The following is a 21,443-nucleotide window of genomic DNA, read 5'->3' as shown; positions in this document are numbered from 1 at the left end:
GCGATTGAAGTAAAACGCACATGTCAATATAACAATACAACAATTGTCAGAAAATTTATTTTTAATTTACTTATTTTAAAAGTAATAAATAAACAAGTAGGTATATTTAGAGATTTTCAAAAAATTTTGCAATTTAAAATAATGTTTTTAAAACTGTTGAATTTTTCATTCACTTTGCTATTCACAATTGATCCGTTTGAAAATTTGAAAATAAATAATCCTAATTGATTATGATATTTGCCACTAGCTGGCGTATAAGTCAAGAAGCGTGTAGTATATGACATATACTTACAACCAATCAGAATTATTATTTTTAAATGGCGGAAACTACACGGCGTTACTTCCGTCAGAAAAAATCTGAGTTACTCCCTAGTCGCGCCTAAAGAAGTTTTACTTCAATTATGCATGTATATTTAGGAAGGTACAATTTCTTATTTTCTAAAGTAGTTATATGTATAGCTGATCTTTTGCAGTATATAATAATTAAAATCGTAATTCGCATTGAATATCGCATTATGAATCCGTCACTTAAAGACAATATAAGTATGTTAACTATTTTCTAAAACAAGTTTAATAACAATAATTAAACAAATATTTTTTTACTGTTTGTAATGTAACAGATATGATGTTGTTATAACTCATAAATATATCAAAAAATATTTTCCTCTAAGGCCCGATTTTTCAATGCTTGGATAAAACTTATCCGTCCAATAAAGTATTTATTTCACGATAATATTAAAATGTCACGTAAACTGTCAAATACGGGCAATTAGAATACGTTTTTAAAATGGTAGTTTTGTACATTATTCGACGAATAAGTTGTATCCAAGCATTGAAAAAACCCTTAATTTAAATGATTTAACTTTCTGCTTATAATAAGTATACTATCAGAGATACTAGAATTTGTATAAAAGTGTATCTATTCATACACAACGACCCGACTTCTTGGTTTAGTGTAGAGCCCTCAAACTTGAACGATTGAGCGCGGGAGTCCGTTAAAACATACAATGGTACTTATCCATATAGATAAATTGTTCAGGGAAATATACTACATATTATATTTGAAAGACATTGAGGTTTATAAAAAAGTATTGTTTCCTGTTATGCAATTGATATTTTGATCAAATAATTAATTGTTATAAATTTTGGAATTGCCGATTTGCTAAAGCTTTTATAATGAATCAATTCCATAACATACCTATAGAAATATTTGTAATTTTTTATTCTAATAATCTGTTTATTTAAATCAATAAATTTTGACAACGAATGATCAATTAATTAAATAAACATGAAGTAATTTTTAGTTATTAATTATAAAATAATAAGTGGAATTCCACTCATATGAAAATAACATTTATTATTAATAGATTATTCATAGATCGCAGAAAACTATATATCGTTAGGTTATTTGTTACTGTATGAGTTGTAAACAATATACATGAAACGAATGCATGCATACAGACATAATTTTACAATCTTAATAAATCATTTTTATAATGAATAAGATACCAATAAAAAAGATTTGGTAAAAAAAAATATGCATTCTCTTAACCAATAAATAAATCTGTACACCATTATCAAAACGCTTTGAAAAATTAATTTGTGTTTAATCAAAAGTTGTTTAAAAACTAGAACGTCTTTTAAGAGTACCCACTGTAGACGCTCTAATTCCACCGTCGGAGTTTATCAAGGGAGATAAGAAAGTTTTTCTTATTAAGTATCAAAGGAACTGTCGTAAATACAGAAATTAGCGAGAGTATCATCGCTGGAGCGGTGTGTAAACATCTAAAGTTTGAAAGTGGCGCGACGCAGTACCGGAGAGCAATCTCGTTGGCCCAACGTATAAGTTTGTACCTCAATATTAGTCCTATATCAACCCACGACATATTAGTTTCCTTCAAACGATGCCATCGACTGGGATTTTTGTTAGATTAAATAGTGCTGAGGTTTTTAATTTGCGATATTAAATGGCGGGTGGTCAAGACTGTTTTATCGATTAAAGATAAGCTGAAGAGGATAATTTAGCAAGGGGATAATATTCATAATTTTATTATAACCGTAGCTGTCTGGTATTAGTTGAAGGAATTTCCCAAGCGCTACAATATTTATGGTATTTTTTACATTTCAAAAGATAAGTATTTTTTTTATAAATACACCTTAAATACACATTTATAAAAAATTACCATATTTTATAAGATAGCTAGAGCAATATTTTATACAACTAAATAGCCAAGCGTTATAATAATAAGTCATTATGTGGCCCGTATTCATTAAAAATAATGTATTTGCCCCATTTTAAGTGATAAAGTGGCGTGCTTAACGTATCAAGATTATGTAAAACTATGTTACGTGAGATTTATCCAACTTAAAAAAATATACATAATATGTGTAATATAATGATATGAAATTATGAACAATGAAAATTCATCAACTCGAATTCCAAAATACGCTTTATTTGCTGAATTATTTTTTTTTACAATTACTTGATAGTAATAATAATAAATGCCCCCCCAAAATACACTTTATTTAGCACCAAATAAAAACAGGCAATATAACAAAAAGAAAAAGACAATATAATATAAAGCCAAAAAGGCGGCCTTATCGCTACTGAGCGATTTCTACCAGGCAACCTATGGGTAGGATTTTGAATTATAAAAGGGGAAAACAATAGGTGGTGCAGTAATGAAATTTTAATTATAATAGATTGATATTATATGATATTATACTAAATTAGAAAGTAACGCATTCTGTCATTAAATTAAACGGCTAAGATTTGAATAATTAATTTGACCACATTATAAAGGATAAGTCAAGGTGTGTTGTGCGCATCCGCACTCGTGTAAAACGTAACTCATAGAAAAATTGACGCATTTGTAATTATTATTATGTGAGAGTACGATTTGCGCATACGCAGGAAAACAAAGAAAATATTACGATAATGTAGAGTCCTTAGTATAAATTCGTGGGTATTTTTTAAATATAAAGTACGTGCAATACTCAGCAATATTATATAAAAGAGACATTTACTACTTGTAAATTTCTCTTAAAAATTATTATTTTACTTAAAATTATATTAACATCAATGATGAATGAAATTTAAGTTAAATCCTATGCAATATAATCAAAATGTATTAACATCAAACTTATTCCAAACGAATAAGAAAATATATACCTAAAGTGTATTTAATATGTAGAGATGTAGAGTACGAGTGTGTGTACTTCCAAAGTTCGAATAGAAAAAAATAAAGATGTATGTATGTAGATTGTAGAGTACAAGTGCGCGTGCGCCTTTCATGCAACCGTCTAATTCGCGATATAGTGTAAAGCAGAGGAGCAGAGGACAAATTTTAATGAAACGATAACAGACCACCCGAGACCGAAGCGCGGGCATTAAATCTGACTCATAAATATGTTATGTAAACCCACCCTAATAATTAGTCGCGGTTACGACGTGTAGTTAAGTTTTATGGAGCCCGTAGAGGCTCTAAGTGGGAGCGAGAGCTCTGGAAATATGTTCTTTAATTTGTCTGCCGGCGTTCAGGGGCGATGAAGCGGAAATTGTTATGTTTATTCGGGAAATCTTGTTTCTGTAGCCGCTGGGTTTTTTCCGCACTTTTAATGCGATTGGATTTCCGTATTCCCTTCTTACAGTAGAGATCGCATTATCAATCTCATTGAATATGTATAGTTGAGACTCAATCCGTTGAAAGTTCACTTTCGCTCCGAATACTTGCTATAGCTTTTATATGAAACATTTATCGCTCTACTTTGTTTGTTTTTCGTTGTTTTTATGATTTTATAAAATCTGGTATTTATAGTTTATATGTATGTTACATACAATTGCGATGAATACTTATATTTTTTATTCATATAATGTAATTTTATGGTATATGTTTTTGAGGTGTGCATGAAAATAATAAACACAGATGAACCTTTTATAATTCATATTATTCCTTTCATAAATGCTATTTTTGTGTAGCTAACTACATTACCTTAAACAATTAGAAAGTAAATTAGCGGTCAGGATAATGGACATACGTGTGTGAATGAGCATACGAGATGAATCATTGATAAGGATCCCGCGTGCCGGTCGCCTAGGAGGCAGCGACGCGACAGCGCGGGAAGGGCGCGGGGGGCGACAGCGTGGACACAGTACCTGGAGCTGTCGTTGCACTCCGCAGCTGCTCCGCTCGACAAGCAACTTAGTTTGTCAACTAGTTCACAAGTCCCGAAGCTACTGGCGTAAGCTCGTGAAGCGCGTGCTCGAGTTACCACGAGAACGGCGACGAAGCGAGATACGGAGTCATGCGGTCAGCCAAAAGGACACAAACCTACTGGCGAGCTTGGTGCTGGGGCGCGGGCGGAGCGGCGGGCGGGGGCGCGCCATTGGCCCACCGGGGCACGCCTCCGCCGCCGCTGCCGCCGCCGACGCCGCGGCGTCGCTCCGCACCACACCGCTCCGATTCTTACTTCTTACTTTTACATTTGCATGCAAACTTTACCAAACATTCCCACTTGCACACTTCAACTTTAAACTACTTCTATGAAATATTTGGGAAGGCGGGCAGAGTTACGAGGTCGATACGGAGCTCCACTGTATTCGAGTCGAGTTAGAAGTGTAAATACGTAGTTAACTTTATGGCCACTTACGCTCGAAGGAAATATATTTCCGAGTGAAATATAAAACGTGGAAAATTGGCCTATACGTTGTCTTGAAGAGTCGTCACAGCGCAGCAGTAAGGTATATTAACGTCGGATGTGAGGCGACGATGCAGGAATTCAAACGAGTGCACTAGCGCACTCGACTTAGACATTTCGCTCACGTACCTTCGGATACAAAGTAACTTTTCGACTAGTTCAGGCCTGCACGGTGCACCCGCATCGAGTCTAAATTGCGCGACGTCATCACATAATCCAATCGAATATTATACTGACAAGTTTGTATCACCGTATAAACATCAATTTTCGACAGCAAACTTAATAGATAGGTATTCTAACAGTATTAGATAAAATGTATACCAAGATGTTTCATTAGCAGCTTTTCAAGACGAAACTTAATAAAATGAAAACGTTCAATACCATTATTTTGTCAGTCTTATCTTAAACTATGTGGTAATATTTTAATCTAAAGTCCCACACGTTGCAGTGACAATCACGCGCTAAGACGTCTGGCGTCGTTAATCACAAGCCTGTATGACACCTGCATTATAAGAACTTATCACCTAAAGCCCTTCTTGTGTGAGAAAAGAAAAAAACATGAATCAACAATTCAATCTTGAGAAGAAAATATAGTTCAAAATTTATCATTCAAATGAGTTGGGAAGTTAAACCAGCATTATTTTTTCATTAAATGGGAAACTCATCACATAACTTTGAGCATAAATTTACATTTGGATGAATAACTAACAAACATATGAATCACAATGGTTAAAAACTTTTGACAACTGCTATCCAAAAACTATCTAACCAAATTAGAATATGAAACTGACGTCGCAGGAAAAAGCACATTAAGCGAAGCATAAAAACTGAATCAAACTATTTTTAGCTTTACAAAGTGAGAAGAATTGTTAACAAAAGTTATCCATGGTGTACTCATGTTTCTTTTTTATTTGTAGATTTCATAAAAATATTACACCTTTAGATCAGTTTGAAATGTTATGTTTACACGAATAATTATTAGTTGTTGTAGACGTATTTGTGTTTCCGCAAGCTATATGAATCAAGCTGTTATATATTTGTGAAAGATCAGTAAAATATTCATAATATTTTGATTCCTGAACATATGAATTGAATAAGCAAAGCCCCTCCGGAAAAGAGGTGTTGATAGCTTTCCTCACCTGCTATCCTATCCAAATTCTGAATTTCCTCTTTAATTGCCTACATATCAAACAAATCGTTATCAATTAAGGGTATTTGCTTTGTAATTTCCGTATCTATGTATAGAACAATCATATAAAATAATACACAAAATGCAATCAGGACACTTAGAGCTTTTAGTATCTCTTTAACCTCTTCGAACATAAAAAAATGCCACGCTTCGGCAGTCTGCTCTGTGATATATCGTAGAGACTGTTAAGTGGCATGCAAAATGTATTTATACTTTGTACTTCCTTACGTCGTTATGGCAAGGTTCCAAGTAAAACAATCTTCCGCTAGGCGACGATAACAGCACCAGCTATGATTTTATTACGTGAGACACCCATAAAAATTAAATAAACTACACTCGTAAGCATATTAACGACTTTAATAATGAAACTCTCGTAACGAAAAGCATTCAATTCATTATACGATTCACCAGTTGTATCGTTTGCATTGGCGGTTTATATTAACTGTATGTTTAATGGCTTATGTCTAGATGATAATTTTAATTTTAATGATAGGTTGACGTATAAATATTTTTAATATCTCGTCCGATGAGTGGCGAATTACCATTGTATTTGTCTTATAAGCACTGCAATTCCACAAAATATATTTTATCGGTGCTTACAACATAAATAATAAATTTTAAATCAATGAAAATTAAGAAGAAATTCCATCCATTGAGAAAAGTTACATTAGCTGTCAAATGGAAGAGAAGGGTTATGGTTGGGTTATGGGGAATGTAATTTTAACGTAATGAATGAACGATATTGCTAAATTTACATCAACACAGTCACTTCTTGGTGGCATCATAAGGAGATTCAAGATTCATATGAAATAAATTGCTTCCTAGTGGATATTCGGTAGGGGTCAATGAGGCGTGACTTTGACGAGGGTCAGCTGGCCCTTACAACGGACAATATGCAAGAACACCTCCTTGAAACATGTTTGACATAACGCTATTCAGGTCGACTCCGTGTAAGCGATCTGAGTAAGTAAATGTGTTTCAACTGTAATAGCACTTAGCTAATTAAAAAGAAAATAAAATTCAATGTTCGTGTTTGTTCACGCTGTGAAATTGCTACTAATAATAGATACCTATAGATTAAACACATTATCCCAATGAATGTCAACTATGATTAATTAGTTAAAAGTTCTAGCTTATAATGTCCTGTTATGATTAATTATGCCCTCGATTTGGTGTCAACTCAATAGGTAATAAATTTTAAAATATAACTATAATAAACATAAAATAAACAGCTTCATTGTTGTTTTTTTATTTATTAAATAATATAATACACACAAATAACGCAGAAAAATATTCGCAAAAGAGGATATAATATGGCTCTTCAATAACCCCCTACTTATATCTTTTCATGCCTCCACAAAAAGCCAAAGCGAATCGTCACCCAATCTTTGCCACATTCATCGCATTTATATAGAAGCAAAGAACATTTATAACAAGCTACACATGATAAAACTGCATAAAAACTGAAACGCTAAAAGCTATAAAATAACTCCCTAAAGCAGAGCAATACACAGCATAAAAATGACACTTTCGCAATATTATGATAACTGATAAAACGAGGTGCAGCGCACATTTTCATGGATGGGCGAGCTGCTTTCAACCCTTGTCACTGTCAGGGCGTATTATCTGCAAATTTTATATTGAACTGCAACAGTCACTTCTTCGCTTTTGTGCTGTATCGAAATGTTCAAGATAGTTTACCTTGTAACGTCGTAGTATAATGTTTCACGTTGCTCTGTCGATAGTCTAGACTAAAGATTAACTTATGGAAACGGTAAATTGTAGATTAAATTAATACGTGGCAATATCATATTCGTATAATGTATAATATATAATTCGTATAAACTTTTGTAAAGCTTGTTGTATGTTGTTATTACCAGTTAATATGTTACCAGTACGAATTTTCTTTAACGTAACTGTAAATATATAGTTGATTTAAGGTACATTATTAACTTTTCCTACCATTATTACCTAAATTACTTGCTAATTTTTGCATACATTAAAATGGACAAATAAATTTTATTTCATTTCATTACATTTCATTTTTCATTATATTTTCCATATGAACAAAATTCAAGCATTTATTTATTTTATACAACATCATTTAACAGCGCTTTTGAATCGTCATAATGCATAGAAATTATTATTTATCACCGGCTCTTGGCTTTATGCTCCTCAGAGAAAAGCAAGCAAGTGTCTCTTTAGTTGCTTTTTTGAAATCATATCACTTTGAAATTAAAATATATTATACCATATAATAATTATTCTAAAGAACTGTTTTCTAGTTCTTAAGCAACCACATTCCATGAATTTGTATCTTCCAGGTATTCATTAACTGTTACTTTGAATATATACTTATAGCAAATTGTTTTACATTAGTAATTTTGTAACATAATTGTCCGATGATTTTTTTTTTTACTTAAGAAAGCCGGAAAACATACATTTTAATTTGTTATTGTTCCTGTGGTTGTAGCGTATTATTTGGAAGAAGATGCGCTAAGACGGCCTTATAATTACAGTTGCATGTATTTTGTATTTGGCATCTCACAGCATCTCACATACGAGTGCCCTATTTAATTTGCATACATATTATTCTTAACCCATTCTCCATCTATTTGTAAGAAATAAAACAGCAGACGTATACTGACAGTATGGCAGCAGTTTAGACTTTATTAATATACTGAACAAACTTAATATTAATCCCATGAGCACTGTAACGAGCACTGAATACAAGTATGATCTCTTCATTATTCAGATTTATATTAAATGAAATACCTTTGTCTAGCATAAATAGATATTCGTTGGAGTTTACAATTACATTTAAAATCCTCTATAGTTGCATCAGATATTGTTAAATTAGCCGTGGAATGTCAGAAAAATGCAAGAAGGTAGTGTAATTTCTCGGATGAAAGTAGTAGAATAATAAGTTTTTTCGTAACAAAGCAAATAAAAGCGTTAATGCGGCTGCATCGAGATTTTCCAACTGAGAAAAATTGCTCTTTTATGAAAGGTTGCAGTTAAGAAGGTTTTAATGAAAATTCAGACCCATGCTATTGACAACTAGAGCTTTTTATAGAAATCTAATTACAATATAAGCAGGGAAAACAGAAAATACAATAAGATCATCGTTTTACAGATAACATGATGTTTTCATATTTTTCTTTAAAGATTTAAAGGTTAGATATTTTGTTTTAAGTAGATATATGAATTTTCTAGTGTAATTCCAGAAACTACTATATTTTAAGAGATCACCACTATATTTATCAAAATAATGGTTTCTACAATTATTTTGATAAATATAGTGGTGATCCCTTCCAATTCCAATATGCACTATTCTCGTTTATCTATGGTGTATTATAATTACTTATTAACTGAAGAATTACCTTCAAACATACTGTAAAGTGTAAGCAAAACAATGAAAGCTCAAAGGCATTTTCTCCTACGGCTCTTTTCTAAGGAATATCTAACAAGAACAAAACTAATTATATAAATAAAACTTTTCCGGAAAACTAGTAAATCCATCAGCTTAGATGTGCTATTGAATGCTCCAACTGCGATGATTTTGAGCTCACTCTATGTAGTTTTTCCAACTAGTTTTTCTATGAACATCTGTAAACGATTCTGCTCGATTGTATAAAATATAAATATAGATAAACCAAAGATATAACGAATTTTTATTGCATTGGTAATAAGAAATTGCTCGCTTCTATAATCTTCTATCTTTTTAGTGTTCACATTTCCTATAATTTAAAGTCATGCAAATCAAAAGCTATTTTTGAAAACTATACTGGGATGACATGTGCTCATTTATGCACCGATCATGGAGTTCTGAAAGTCCCAATAACCCTATTACGTGAATCGTAGACGAATCAACACAAAATCCACTGGATACCCAGATTTATTACCAGAATAAAAGGAGGACGCGAAGTGGTCCAAATTAAAAAGCAATGCCTTGTCGAGACATAGCCAGTGGAAACAAAGAAAAATTCATCAAGCTCTTTTGAACTCCGAGCATTGTGGTGCAGTATTCAGAGACCATCGGCGGAAAGAAAATCTTCAAGTAGGTAGATCGCCACTCTTTGACGCCCCGATGCAAATAAGTAATCTCCTTTCGCAGGAAAATGCCACTTCATTACTTTGTACGCTCGTCCCATATAAAAGTATTGAAGATTTTGAAACTGAAAGCTACTTGTTGAATGCGGTTTTGAATAGATTAAACGAAGTTAATTAATGATTTAACCTGAATACCAGCTTCGTTCAAATTTAATTTCCATACTCATAACCGATTGTTTTTAAAGTATTTACCGAAGCTTTAATTTTATATTCATTGAGAGATTGCTTTAAGCGTGGAGTTTTATACTTGTTATCACTTAACCGTGAAAAATAATGTTTATTTCTAAAGCTAGCTTTTATTTCAATTAGTACGTATGACTATTGTGAAATTTTATATTTTTAAATTTATTTCTTAATGCAATATGTACAGTGTATCATTATACACACAACAGCTTATTATGTTGTTTTATACTTGTAATGATGAAGAAGGATATGAATAAAATAAACATGATATTTAAAACAAAAGCTTTTAGTGCAGGTCACACACATTGTAAACTTAGCGTCTCGTCATACTTCAACTTACATTATAAAAATCATTGATACAAAACAATGTGTTATCAACATATTATCAATAACTAAACAATGGCCTCAATAGCTAAGTATTGAATCTACTTTCAAACATCTAAATGTTGGATTATAAATGATGTAACACACACATTCCATTACAAGATGTGAACGCTCACGTACCATGACTTACTGTGACTCCTCGTAACTCCCTCGCGATTTCTGATCAAGATTGATGCATTTTAGACTTCCAGCGTGATACGTATTGTGTATTATTGACCGTATACCATGTTGTGTATACGGCCGTTTCTGAGCTCATTATAATGCCATGTTACTATGCGATTTCGGCCTTTAGGAAATGTTTTTTGGTAGAATGATGCTTTATTATGCTAGGAATTGTATTATAAAAGCAAAAGATTGAGTGGATGAATATATGAATGGATGATTCTTATGCTTGCCCTTAAAATTGGTTCCTCATATCTGATCCAAATATGCCTGCATTTTAGTCTGGATTGTCAGATGAGTAACTTTTACCCACTGTTAAAATATGCGACATTTAATACGGTAATATAATTCACATGATTTATGAAATACTTGAAGCACCGATGATAGCATTTGATTATGAAATACTCAATTAATTTCACTTCATTAAATCCATCCCTCTAGTAATTAATCACCATAAGTGAATTCATCATGAGTAGGTAATGGAGTAGATGCATTTTCTGTTTTTCTGCTTAATTGATTGATATTTTTCTATTATAACTGCAATTAATAATACTAAAATCTGAGAATTTTTTTTATACATATGGGTAATTATATGACATAGTAATGTAAAGCGATACTTGTTTGTTAACAATAGAGAAAGAAAATATCAAAAGACATACATTATGCTAGTGCAAATCAAATGATCCACCATTCCTAAGAAAAAGACAAGTCGAGAAGATAATCAAATCCTCATTGAGATGGACCATATCAATTTACGACTTGTTCTTTCCGACTTCTAGTGGATTCCCCGTTTTTGGTGGTATTTTTAGGGTTACCATACTATTAAAATAGGAAAAAGTTAATTCATATTCTACAAAATAAGTTCGTATTAATATATATACATTAGGTGTAAAGATATAGAGTTAACGCAGCTTTTCAATATATTATATTAGTTCAATAACAAAATTCTTGCGGCCGCTTCCCAACTTCGATAACATTGGTATGTTATGATCCGCGGTAATATTGCATTGTTATCGGATTTACATATGTATGCAAAAATTTCGGCTCGATCGAACAACGGAAACTGGGTCAAATTCAACTAGTGAGACTGATTGATTACGTACACACAAACACCGGGACGTGAAGCGAAATAAAAACTTATTCAGTATTGATTTCATATATCAGGATTTTCTTTCTCGCTCTATATTAAAACATATTTTCATTACATATGCGAAAGTTGAAAACACAGTCAAATATAATGCTAGACATGAATAGATAACATTATCGCAGGAACCTTTGTTTCCACATTTATTATCTCTATTAAAGTGTATTAAAGTCGAGCAGAAACATGAATATGCTCACTGAGTACATTACTTTTTGTGGAACAGACAGACCAGGCATATTTTAAATTACGGACGGTCCCATTTTTAAGGAAAAAAGTGTCCACGGAAACGAGGCCGCATGGGGAGCGTATTCACGTCAGTTCCTTTGTTTCCGCCACTCTCGGATTATGTTAATGCTGTCTCATGGACATTTGTCTTTGTGTAATGCTCCTCAGCTTTCCTTGCGCAGGCACAGAATTACTTTTCGATGTTCACCTACATACCGTATCATTATTTACGGTTATTTGTTTTTACTAGTTGGATTTATGAACATATTGTCGTTCCTGATAGCTAACTGATTGTAATGATTTTGTTTCGAAACTAAAAGAAAGAAAGGGGCTGTATGGTCTGTATATAATATCTTACGTGGTATCTCTAATTACATTCTTAAATTTTATACCTGAATTTAATCCTAAATTACGCTCTCAGCCACTTTTTAACGCACAAATCCTCACTAAAATTTACAGCGCCCGACTGTCGTAACAAAAAGTAACCGTCTAATGCATTAGTCATTTACTGTAAAAGCTAAAGTACAGTGGTGTGGAAAATCCGTTTTTAATACATGGAAAGAGCGGTATTGGCAGGGTGCAGTTCATCGACACATATTTCTCAGAAGCCGGTGGCGTGCGGTGTCTAAGTGGTCCTGTGGTGTCCACTTATAACCCCTGTTGTTCTTAGCTTTGATAATTTATAGCGATAAATGTGTATCATTTATTACCAAATTGCGAAAAGAGAAAAAATACGTGTTTATTGCTTAGGTCTTTTACGTTTATTTGAAAATTGTGTAGAACCTCTTTGCTTACATTTCAGCGCCCACAACCCTATATTTCGCTTTTATAGGGTTTCAATTATGTCTACTTAATTATTCAATCAAGGTCAAAACCTTGAAGCAGTTTTAGTAGGTTATGTGGGAATTAAAAATACCATCAGATAACTAAATCATTTATTGAACAACATTACACAAAATATGGAGCAATTTGTATTAGTTTAATTTTTACATGCTCCTTCATCCTCTTCAACTCTTCTTCAGGTGACCTGTAAAGAAAACAAAATTTCAAATCTGTTGTAATATGGATCCATGCAATACATCACAAAGGAACACAGAACTTCGCATAATTAATCACTCCATCATGAGTATTGTCATGATTTATCAATGATTCAAACATGAACAGTATGACATAATCATAAGCCTACTATTAAGCAAATGATATTATTTTCAATGCTTTCAGGGAAATGGTATTTGCAATTATCAATAGAGGGATATCAATTGATGACATATATCTGAAATTTACCGCCCGCCAAGGTGATTATCAATGTAATGGGAATGATGATGAAATATTAATTTACCTTGCATTTACAAGCTCTAGTGCATAATTATATTTCACGTTATTAGTGCTAGATTTATCTACAATTTCGATATATTTTGGTGATTAATTTGAAATAGTAAAATAGACTTGTAAAGATTGAAATATTAAACGATTATAATATTCTGAATCAGAGCAATCTAGCGAAATACTGTTTTTTTTTTCTTTCAAAAATGTGTACATAATATGTATGTTTTTGATTAAATGCAAATATGATAAAACGAAGAATTATTTCATGTTTTTCTCATTAGTATGAACTCTAATCTTCCAAATCAAAAGTAGAAAGAAGAGATTACGATAAAATTGGTTTCAATATAATCATACCGTCACTATCGTTAAACAGTTATCAAAGAGCTCAACTCAATCAAACGCTAACATATATTCCAAACCCATTTGGTTTTGAATTGGCATGACGGACATACGAATGAAGTAACTTGAATAAAAGGTTGTAAAAACGCCGTGAAAATGTTTTATAAAAGCCGGTCACATGCGAACGGCTGGCACACGAAAGTTCAGCACTATTAACTTTTCAATACCACATTATCTTTTTCAATATTATACGCTATTTTTAATTTTATTTCTAATTTAAATCCATTTTGAGTATATTTCACAAATACATACCTAATATAGGTATGTTGTAATGTAAAAATATTTAAAAATAAAATGCTGTAGCCGGCTACACTAGTTGCGCTACGTGCTACGGTTTTCGTAGCTTATGGTTAAGAGCTACGCGTAATTAAGTTTATTATGGCATCCAGCCTCTGTCTGTCTATTGTAGCAATTTGGAGCCGATCCCAAAATATACAATAGTTGATATCTAATTGTTCAGTCATTGCCAAATCTTTTGTTGAGTGTTTTGAAAGGAATATCTACAAGGGTACGCCAGTTCATATCACTTGAATCGACAATACAAAAGGATATTCACTCGAAAAGCTGTAATAAAATTTATATTTGCATAAAAATACATTGAAATGTTTCAAAGTAGTTATCATAATTACGAGACATTATTCCTGAAATAAACGCAACACAACAAGAAATAGTGCACTGAAAGTTACAGCTACATACGCTAGCAATGTTACTGATAAATATGACCCATTAAATGCCTATAAAAGCAAATAAAATTCACATGCACGGATACAAAATGGCGATCGTAAAATTTACTGCATTCACTTTGCGGCACCCGTTAAATTTATTTAAAAGCTTTGACAGACTATTGAAGTAGAATGATACTTGAAAACATCTATTTAAACACCTACACTTTTTGTTTCATGTAAATTTTAGCATAAAGTACCTCAAAGTTTTACTAATTTGTGAATACAAAAATGTTGTATGATTAATTTCATTTTTATTTCGTTTATAACTTGTTCCTAAACTAGGTCACTATTCAGTAAATAATACCTCGCATATGTATACGTCAATTTTTAGAGGCTGGGTGAATTTAAAACATTTTGAAGATAAAACACAAAATAAAAAAAATTATTTTGTTGTCAATAAATTTTCACCATTTTGTAGCCACTCATATAAAATGTAGCTCCATTTTTACGACTTGAATTTTGTAAATCTATAAAGTTGTGATTGTGGCATAAATCTAACAAACTTTTGTGCGCAGTTTTATTCCCTCGTAATAATTACTTATAGTTATACATTTGGCATCCACTTTTATTTGCAGGGAGAAAAATTCATTTTTTCACTAACATTGATAAAGTGTTTTTTTTTTACTTTAATTCCTTTAGAAAAATATCTGGGTAATATTATTATGTCTTTAATGTTATACCTAACAAGAGGCAAAATAATTAATTAGTAGATATAGGTACTTATGAGGATTAACGGTCATATTGATATATTCAAATAGTAGATATATTAGAGCATATTATAATAGAATTAACAATAATTAGAACTCCTACTTGCTAATACAAGAAATGCTTCACATGTAGTATTGTTATATTTGAGAACGTTTAGCCACATCTGGTCGTCAATCTCGCACGTGCAAGGTACCGTCCAACTCAAAAACCAGTTGAATATTCAATCCACGTCCTAAATTCCAAATTACACGACAAAACTATCTAGTATGTTAAAGTGTAACTTAACTTGTTCACTGCTTTAACAAGTCATAAAGGAACAATTAATTGCGTCCGACGATTTGGCACGGGCCGGCGCTGAATTCAAGAGTGCACAACTTCCGAACACTCGCCACCCTCTTAATGAACGCGTGAAAGTGCCTCCTCGCATACATACTCGTTTGTGGACCGACAAATGAGATCATTACTAGTATCAACCTCTTAGAAATGTAGTCATAGACTGATGGCGCTGCGATAACGCCTCCGCATGTCTGACTGTCCCTTCCGTTGTGTATAAAATGACGTTTTGGCGGGATTCACTTAAACACTCAACACTTTAAATTACTTTATTTTTACTTTAACACAATATTACACAAGTTACACAAGATCCACAAGATACACAAGGCCGATAATCGACATGAAATTTCTTATACGTATTCAACAAAACATTTCGCTAGTGCGATGCAAATCTAAAGTGTCGCCATCTATTGGTAACTTATGAAACTAATTGTCGTAACTTGACATATTTAAACGTAATTAGACATTCCGCCCACCAAGGACTAGTCCGTAACAAAAAAAACAACTAAAAAATACCTCTAAACAAAACAAAAAATAACTTAACAAAACGTAACCGCCCACCGTGATACATCAACGTAGTGGCGTTAAACTAGTAACCAAACAAAATACATCTGACACTTCAGTCAACTGACCTTCTAGATTTAACAATCTTATAAGATATTCTATTCTATTAACTAATCATTTTATTTAGGCAAAACACTAATTTTACTTAACGTTCGTTTTAAATATCCATTCTTACACTTAATCGTTACAACGCGAGTTATATTATCTGATCCAATATGTTTGTTTACAATTTTTCCTAAAATCCATTTAGAAGGTGGAACGTTATCATCTCTAATTATACAAATATCATTTATATTAGGTTCTTCTAATTTCGAATTCCATTTATACCTCTGATTTAAAGTAACCAAATATTCTTTAGACCATCTACGCCAAAAATTATTTACCATTTTTTGAATAACATTCCATCTTTCTAATTTATTTATATTACAATCATCATAATTACGATCACTTATATTTATAACTGGTTCACCTATTAAAAAATGACCTGGGGTCAGTGGGAGAGGGTCACCTGCTTCACTACTTATAACAGAAATTGGCCTAGAATTAAGACATGCTTCAATCTGTGACAGTACTGTAGCTAATTCCTCATACGTTAAAATGCTATCACCTATGACCCGTTTCAAATGGTTCTTAGCACAACGCACTCCGGCCTCCCATATCCCTCCAAAATTAGGTGATTGCGGCGGTATAAAATGCCACGTCGTAAATTCCAATGTAAGAAGTTCCGCAATTTCATTAGGTAAATTAGATTTAGCAGAGTCAAACATTTCTCGTAAATGTTTGTCCGCACCAACAAAGTTTGTGCCATTATCACTGAACAAATCCTGGCAACGTCCACGTCTAGACGTGAAGCGTCTAAAAGCGGCGATAAACCCCTTAGCGGTTAAATCAGTTACAGCCTCAATATGTATAGCCCTTGTGACCATACAGACGAAAAGACAAATGTAGCCTTTATAAGACTTTGCCCCTCGACCTGGAGAAAACTTAATATTGACTGGGCCTGCATAATCAACACCAGTTGCCGTAAATGGCTTACAAGGCTTCAGTCTAGTATCTGGAAGCTGTCCCATCAACTGCACTCTCGCTGCTTTCGAATATCGTAAGCACGTGAGGCACTTCCTATAATGTTGTTTTACTAGATCCCTACAGCGTACTATCCAATATTTTGTCCGAATGTAATTCATCATGATTTGCGGTCCACCGTGCAAAGTTTTTTCGTGAGCATCCGATATTAACAACTGGGTAAGATGAGACTTAGCTGGCATAATAATCGGGTGCTTCGTGTTATGGTTTGCGTGAGCCTTATCAATCCGACCACCGACTCTTAATATTCCATTTCGATCTAAAATGGGACAAAGAGTACGAAGGGGACTTCTCTTCGGTATATCCTTTTTATTCTCTAAATCCTTGATCTCTTCATCAAACGCAATTCTTTGAACCTGTTTAATACATTTCTCTAATGTTTCATTCATTTCATTTACTGTTACAAACTTCGGCAAAATTTTTCTTTCTTCCTTCTTAAGTAATATTCTTCGACAATAAGAAATAACCCTTAGCATTTTAGTCAAATTAGAAAATTTTAACCATTCAAAATCTTCAAATTTATCTTGTTTAACCATTAATGATACTTGTCTTCTTTCTTCATCTGTATCTACTATCTCTGAATTTTTCATTTCAATGTTTCTGTTCTTCAACCATTCCGGTCCGTACCACCATAGTGAATGAGAAAGTAATTCAGTTGGAGTCAAACCTCTTGAGGCACAATCAGAAGGATTGGCTTCGGTTGAAACATGACCCCATTGATCATAATCCATAATAGTTAAAATCTCTGATACCCGATTACTTACAAATGTTGTCCATTTGCTTGCACCGCCCTTCAACCATGCTAAAACGATTGTAGAATCAGTCCATCCGTAAATGTTATCTTTGCATACCTTCATCACTTGAGATACTTCGTTCACAAGTTTCGCAGCAAGCACAGCTCCACATAACTCTAAACGAGGTATAGAAACTTCCTTCTCTATAGGTGCTACTTTTGTTTTAGCTGATACTAACCTGACATGTATGGATTCATCGCTATTGATGACTCTTATAAAAACTGCAGCAGCATAAGCAGATCTTGATGCGTCTGAAAAGACATGAAGTTCAACATGACTTTGACTAGTGCAACAAATCCACCGTGGTATTTCTACTCGTTGAATTTCCTTGCATTGCTGTCGTATGTTAAGCCACATTTCGTTCAAATCTTCCGGTAATGCATCATCCCAATCTAAATGCGCCTTCCATATTTTTTGAATAAATAATTTAGCAACAATGATTACTGGTGCAATCCAACCCATTGGATCAAACATTTGAGCAATATTAGATAAAACTTGTCTTTTCGTGACTGGAAATTTTATCTCCGGTAAATTGATTGTATAAACAAATCTATCTGAACTACGATTCCATGAAATTCCTAAAACTTTTACCATATTATCAACCTTGATTAGCATAGATTCTTCTTTTTCTTTATTATCTTCTCCAATATATTTTAATAATTCCTTACAATTAGAGCTCCATTTTTGAAGTGTAAATCCTCCAGATTTCATTAATTTGTTCATTTCATTGTAAATAATTTTAGCTTCTTGTAATGTATCACAACCTGTCATTAGATCATCGATATAATAATCATTTTTAGTAATTTCTGATGCTACTGGAAATTTGAGTTTCTCATCTTCTGCTAAACGTTGTAAAGTTTTAACAGCAAGATATGGTGCACACGCGGTTCCAAATGTTAGAGTGAGCAATTTAAAATGTTTAATTGGTTGATCCGGTAAAGTTCTCCATAAAATTCTCTGAAAATTTGTCTGTCTTGGATTGATACGTACTTGACGGTACATTTTGACAAGATCAGCCACTATACAAATGGGATGGGTTCTCCACCTCATTAATATATGTCTGAGATCTTGTTGGATTTTTGGTCCAATCATAAGATCATCATTTAATGACACATTATTTGTTCCCTTACTAGAAGCATTAAAAACTACACGAACCTTTGTCGTATCTTTATCCTCCCGTACAACAGCATGATGCGAAAGATAGACAGCCGTTGGATTATCTAAATCATCTTCTTCGACTAAAGACATATGATTAAGAACTAAGTACTCTTCTACTACTCGTCTATATTCCTCATATAATTTAGAATTATTCTTAAGCCTTCTTTCTAAAGCGACTAATCTATTCTTAGCTATATCTATCGATTCTCCATACTGGCACTCAGGATCCTTATTTTTAAATGGCAATGTAACAACATACCTTCCATCTCGATTTCGTACAGTTGATTTTTCATATAGCTCTTCACACAATTGTTCCTCTCTTGTAAATTTCTTAACAATCATTTCTGGTTCAGCTTCTAATTCCCAAAAACGCTTCAAAAAATCATCGTTAGTTCTAACCTGTAAATGAAAACTGTTAGCCTTATATTTATCTGAAAGTGAATCAGATACCTTACCCGATAAAACCCAACCAAAGGCCGTATTCTGCGCTATTAAATTTCCCTTGGGTTGTTTCATCATACCTGTTAATAAAATCTCAGCATAAACTTCTGCCCCTAATAAAATATCAATCTTACCTGGTGTTGCATAACCTGGGTCCGCTAATTCTACATTCTCGAGTTCGAGCCATTTAGGAGCATCTAATTTCACACATGGAAGCATAGCCGTAAGTGAAGTTAATACATAAGCCTTAACATTAATAGAAAATTCTGAGTTATGACGCGATTTTAAACATAAAGTTACTACATGTTTAATATGCATTTGACCATCTCCCAGACCTGATACTAAACCATTAACAGATGTACGTTTAAGACCGAGTAACTGAACAGTTGCTTCAGTTACAAAAGACGCTTGCGAGCCTTGGTCCAACAATGCTCGTACCATAAATAAGTTACCATTATTTGACTGAGCCTTAAGTAGTGTCGTAGCTAGCAGAACATGATAGCTTTTATGCTCTCTTTTGGCAAAATTTGCCACAATCTTTGATTCTACTAGCGTAGACGAAGTTTTATTCTCAATCCCATCATTTTCTTCTTGTGTCCTTTGAGTGTTTTCAATGAATCCTGTCTTCTCTAAATGCAACATAGTATTATGTCTACGTCCGCATTTCTTGCAACAAATTGATTGTCGACATTTACTTACAATATGTGTAGGTTGCAAACAATTAAAACATAAGCCCTTACTCTGTACGTGATTTCTTCGTTCTTCTACTGTTTGCTTCTTAAACTGTGTGCATGCATTTATATAATGATTATCACCACAAACTGAACATACATTCTCTGTCTTCTTATTCTGTAGGATAGCTCCGTGAAAAGAACTATTAACCAATTGCCTCTTTAGTGACGTCTCATGTCTTATAGGTTGCTTTCCAGAATCTACCATCTCTAAACTCCGAAATCTTGCTTCTAAAAAATCCACTAACTGTGACCAAGTTGGCAATTCATCGGCACATGACATGCTTATCTGATTCTCCCATAGTTTATGTGATTGTACATCGAGCTTTGAAACCACCAAATAAATTACAATTGCATCCCATGTTGCTGTTGGTATTCCCATATTATTTAGCGCTTGTAATACTGATGTAGTTGTGTCCAGAAGTTGCTTAATCGCTTGTGCAGATTCAATATTAATTTGTTTTTGTCCAAATAACTTTTTAAGAACAGCATTTAAATTATATCTTTTATTATTGTATCGCTTTGTTAATTGGTTCCAAGCCTCTTGGTAGTTTTTATCAACAGTAGCAAAATTTCTTAATAAATTCTCAGGTTCACCCGAGACACTACTCTTTAAATAATGCATCTTTTGCACCGGTGATAATTTTTCGTTATTATGAATTAGCGACAAAAACATATCATAGAATGTCTGCCACTCCTCGTATTTGCCCGAAAATGTTGGCAAATGTATTCTTGGTAGTTTTACATCGTCACTTGTCATCGTATTAATTGATGTTGATATCGGATTATTGGGCACTTCTTCAAATTTTTCTTTTAGTTCAGTCATATGGTCTATGTAAATTTCTTCAAACTTGTCATAATCGTCTTCCATAAAATATGTCAAAGATTCTCGTTGTTCCGATGTTACTATTTGAATTAGCTCTGTATGATTCCGTTTAAATTCCAAATAAAAATCTTCCAAATTTTTTATTCTAGTTTCCAAATACTGTTTAGTGATTCTACTTTTCGGACTCTTCCTAAAATTTTGTTGTGCCTTTTCTAATCTAAGTAATAAATCCGCTTGACTTTTAATTAATTTTGAAG

General features: G+C 33.0%; 1 protein-coding gene across 1 annotated transcript; it reads right to left on the bottom strand.

The window, feature by feature from the left end:
• Positions 1-13,046: 13,046 nt before the first annotated feature.
• On the bottom strand, positions 13,047-20,643 carry LOC149910543 (uncharacterized). Its single transcript, XM_090109457.1, has 3 exons — positions 16,662-20,643; positions 13,438-13,495; positions 13,047-13,125 (listed from the first exon to the last, which is right to left on the bottom strand). The coding sequence occupies exons 1-3, from the start codon at positions 20,641-20,643 to the stop codon at positions 13,047-13,049; spliced, it is 4,119 nt and encodes a 1,372-aa protein (XP_089965583.1).
• Positions 20,644-21,443: the final 800 nt, after the last annotated feature.

Source organism: Colias eurytheme, chromosome 2 (genome assembly GCF_061535395.1).
Source record: "Colias eurytheme isolate Ceu_HAF_F1 chromosome 2, ilColEury1 Martin Lab GWU primary, whole genome shotgun sequence".
In the NCBI taxonomy this organism is placed as follows: Eukaryota; Metazoa; Arthropoda; class Insecta; order Lepidoptera; family Pieridae; genus Colias; species Colias eurytheme.
This window is presented reverse-complemented; position numbering and strand designations above follow the sequence as displayed.

Bases quoted from the DNA above. Each gene is read 5' to 3' on its own strand.
- LOC149910543 (XM_090109457.1), bottom strand. From the start codon at position 20,643: ATGTCATGTGCCGATGAATTGCCAACTTGGTCACAGTTAGTGGATTTT. The intron at 13,496-16,661 runs GTGACCCTCTCC...TCGAAATTGTAG, and splicing joins TGTTATAAGTAGTGAAGCAG to ATAAATCTAGCACTAATAAC. The intron at 13,126-13,437 runs GTAAATTAATAT...TTTTCTTTACAG, and splicing joins CTAGAGCTTGTAAATGCAAG to GTCACCTGAAGAAGAGTTGA.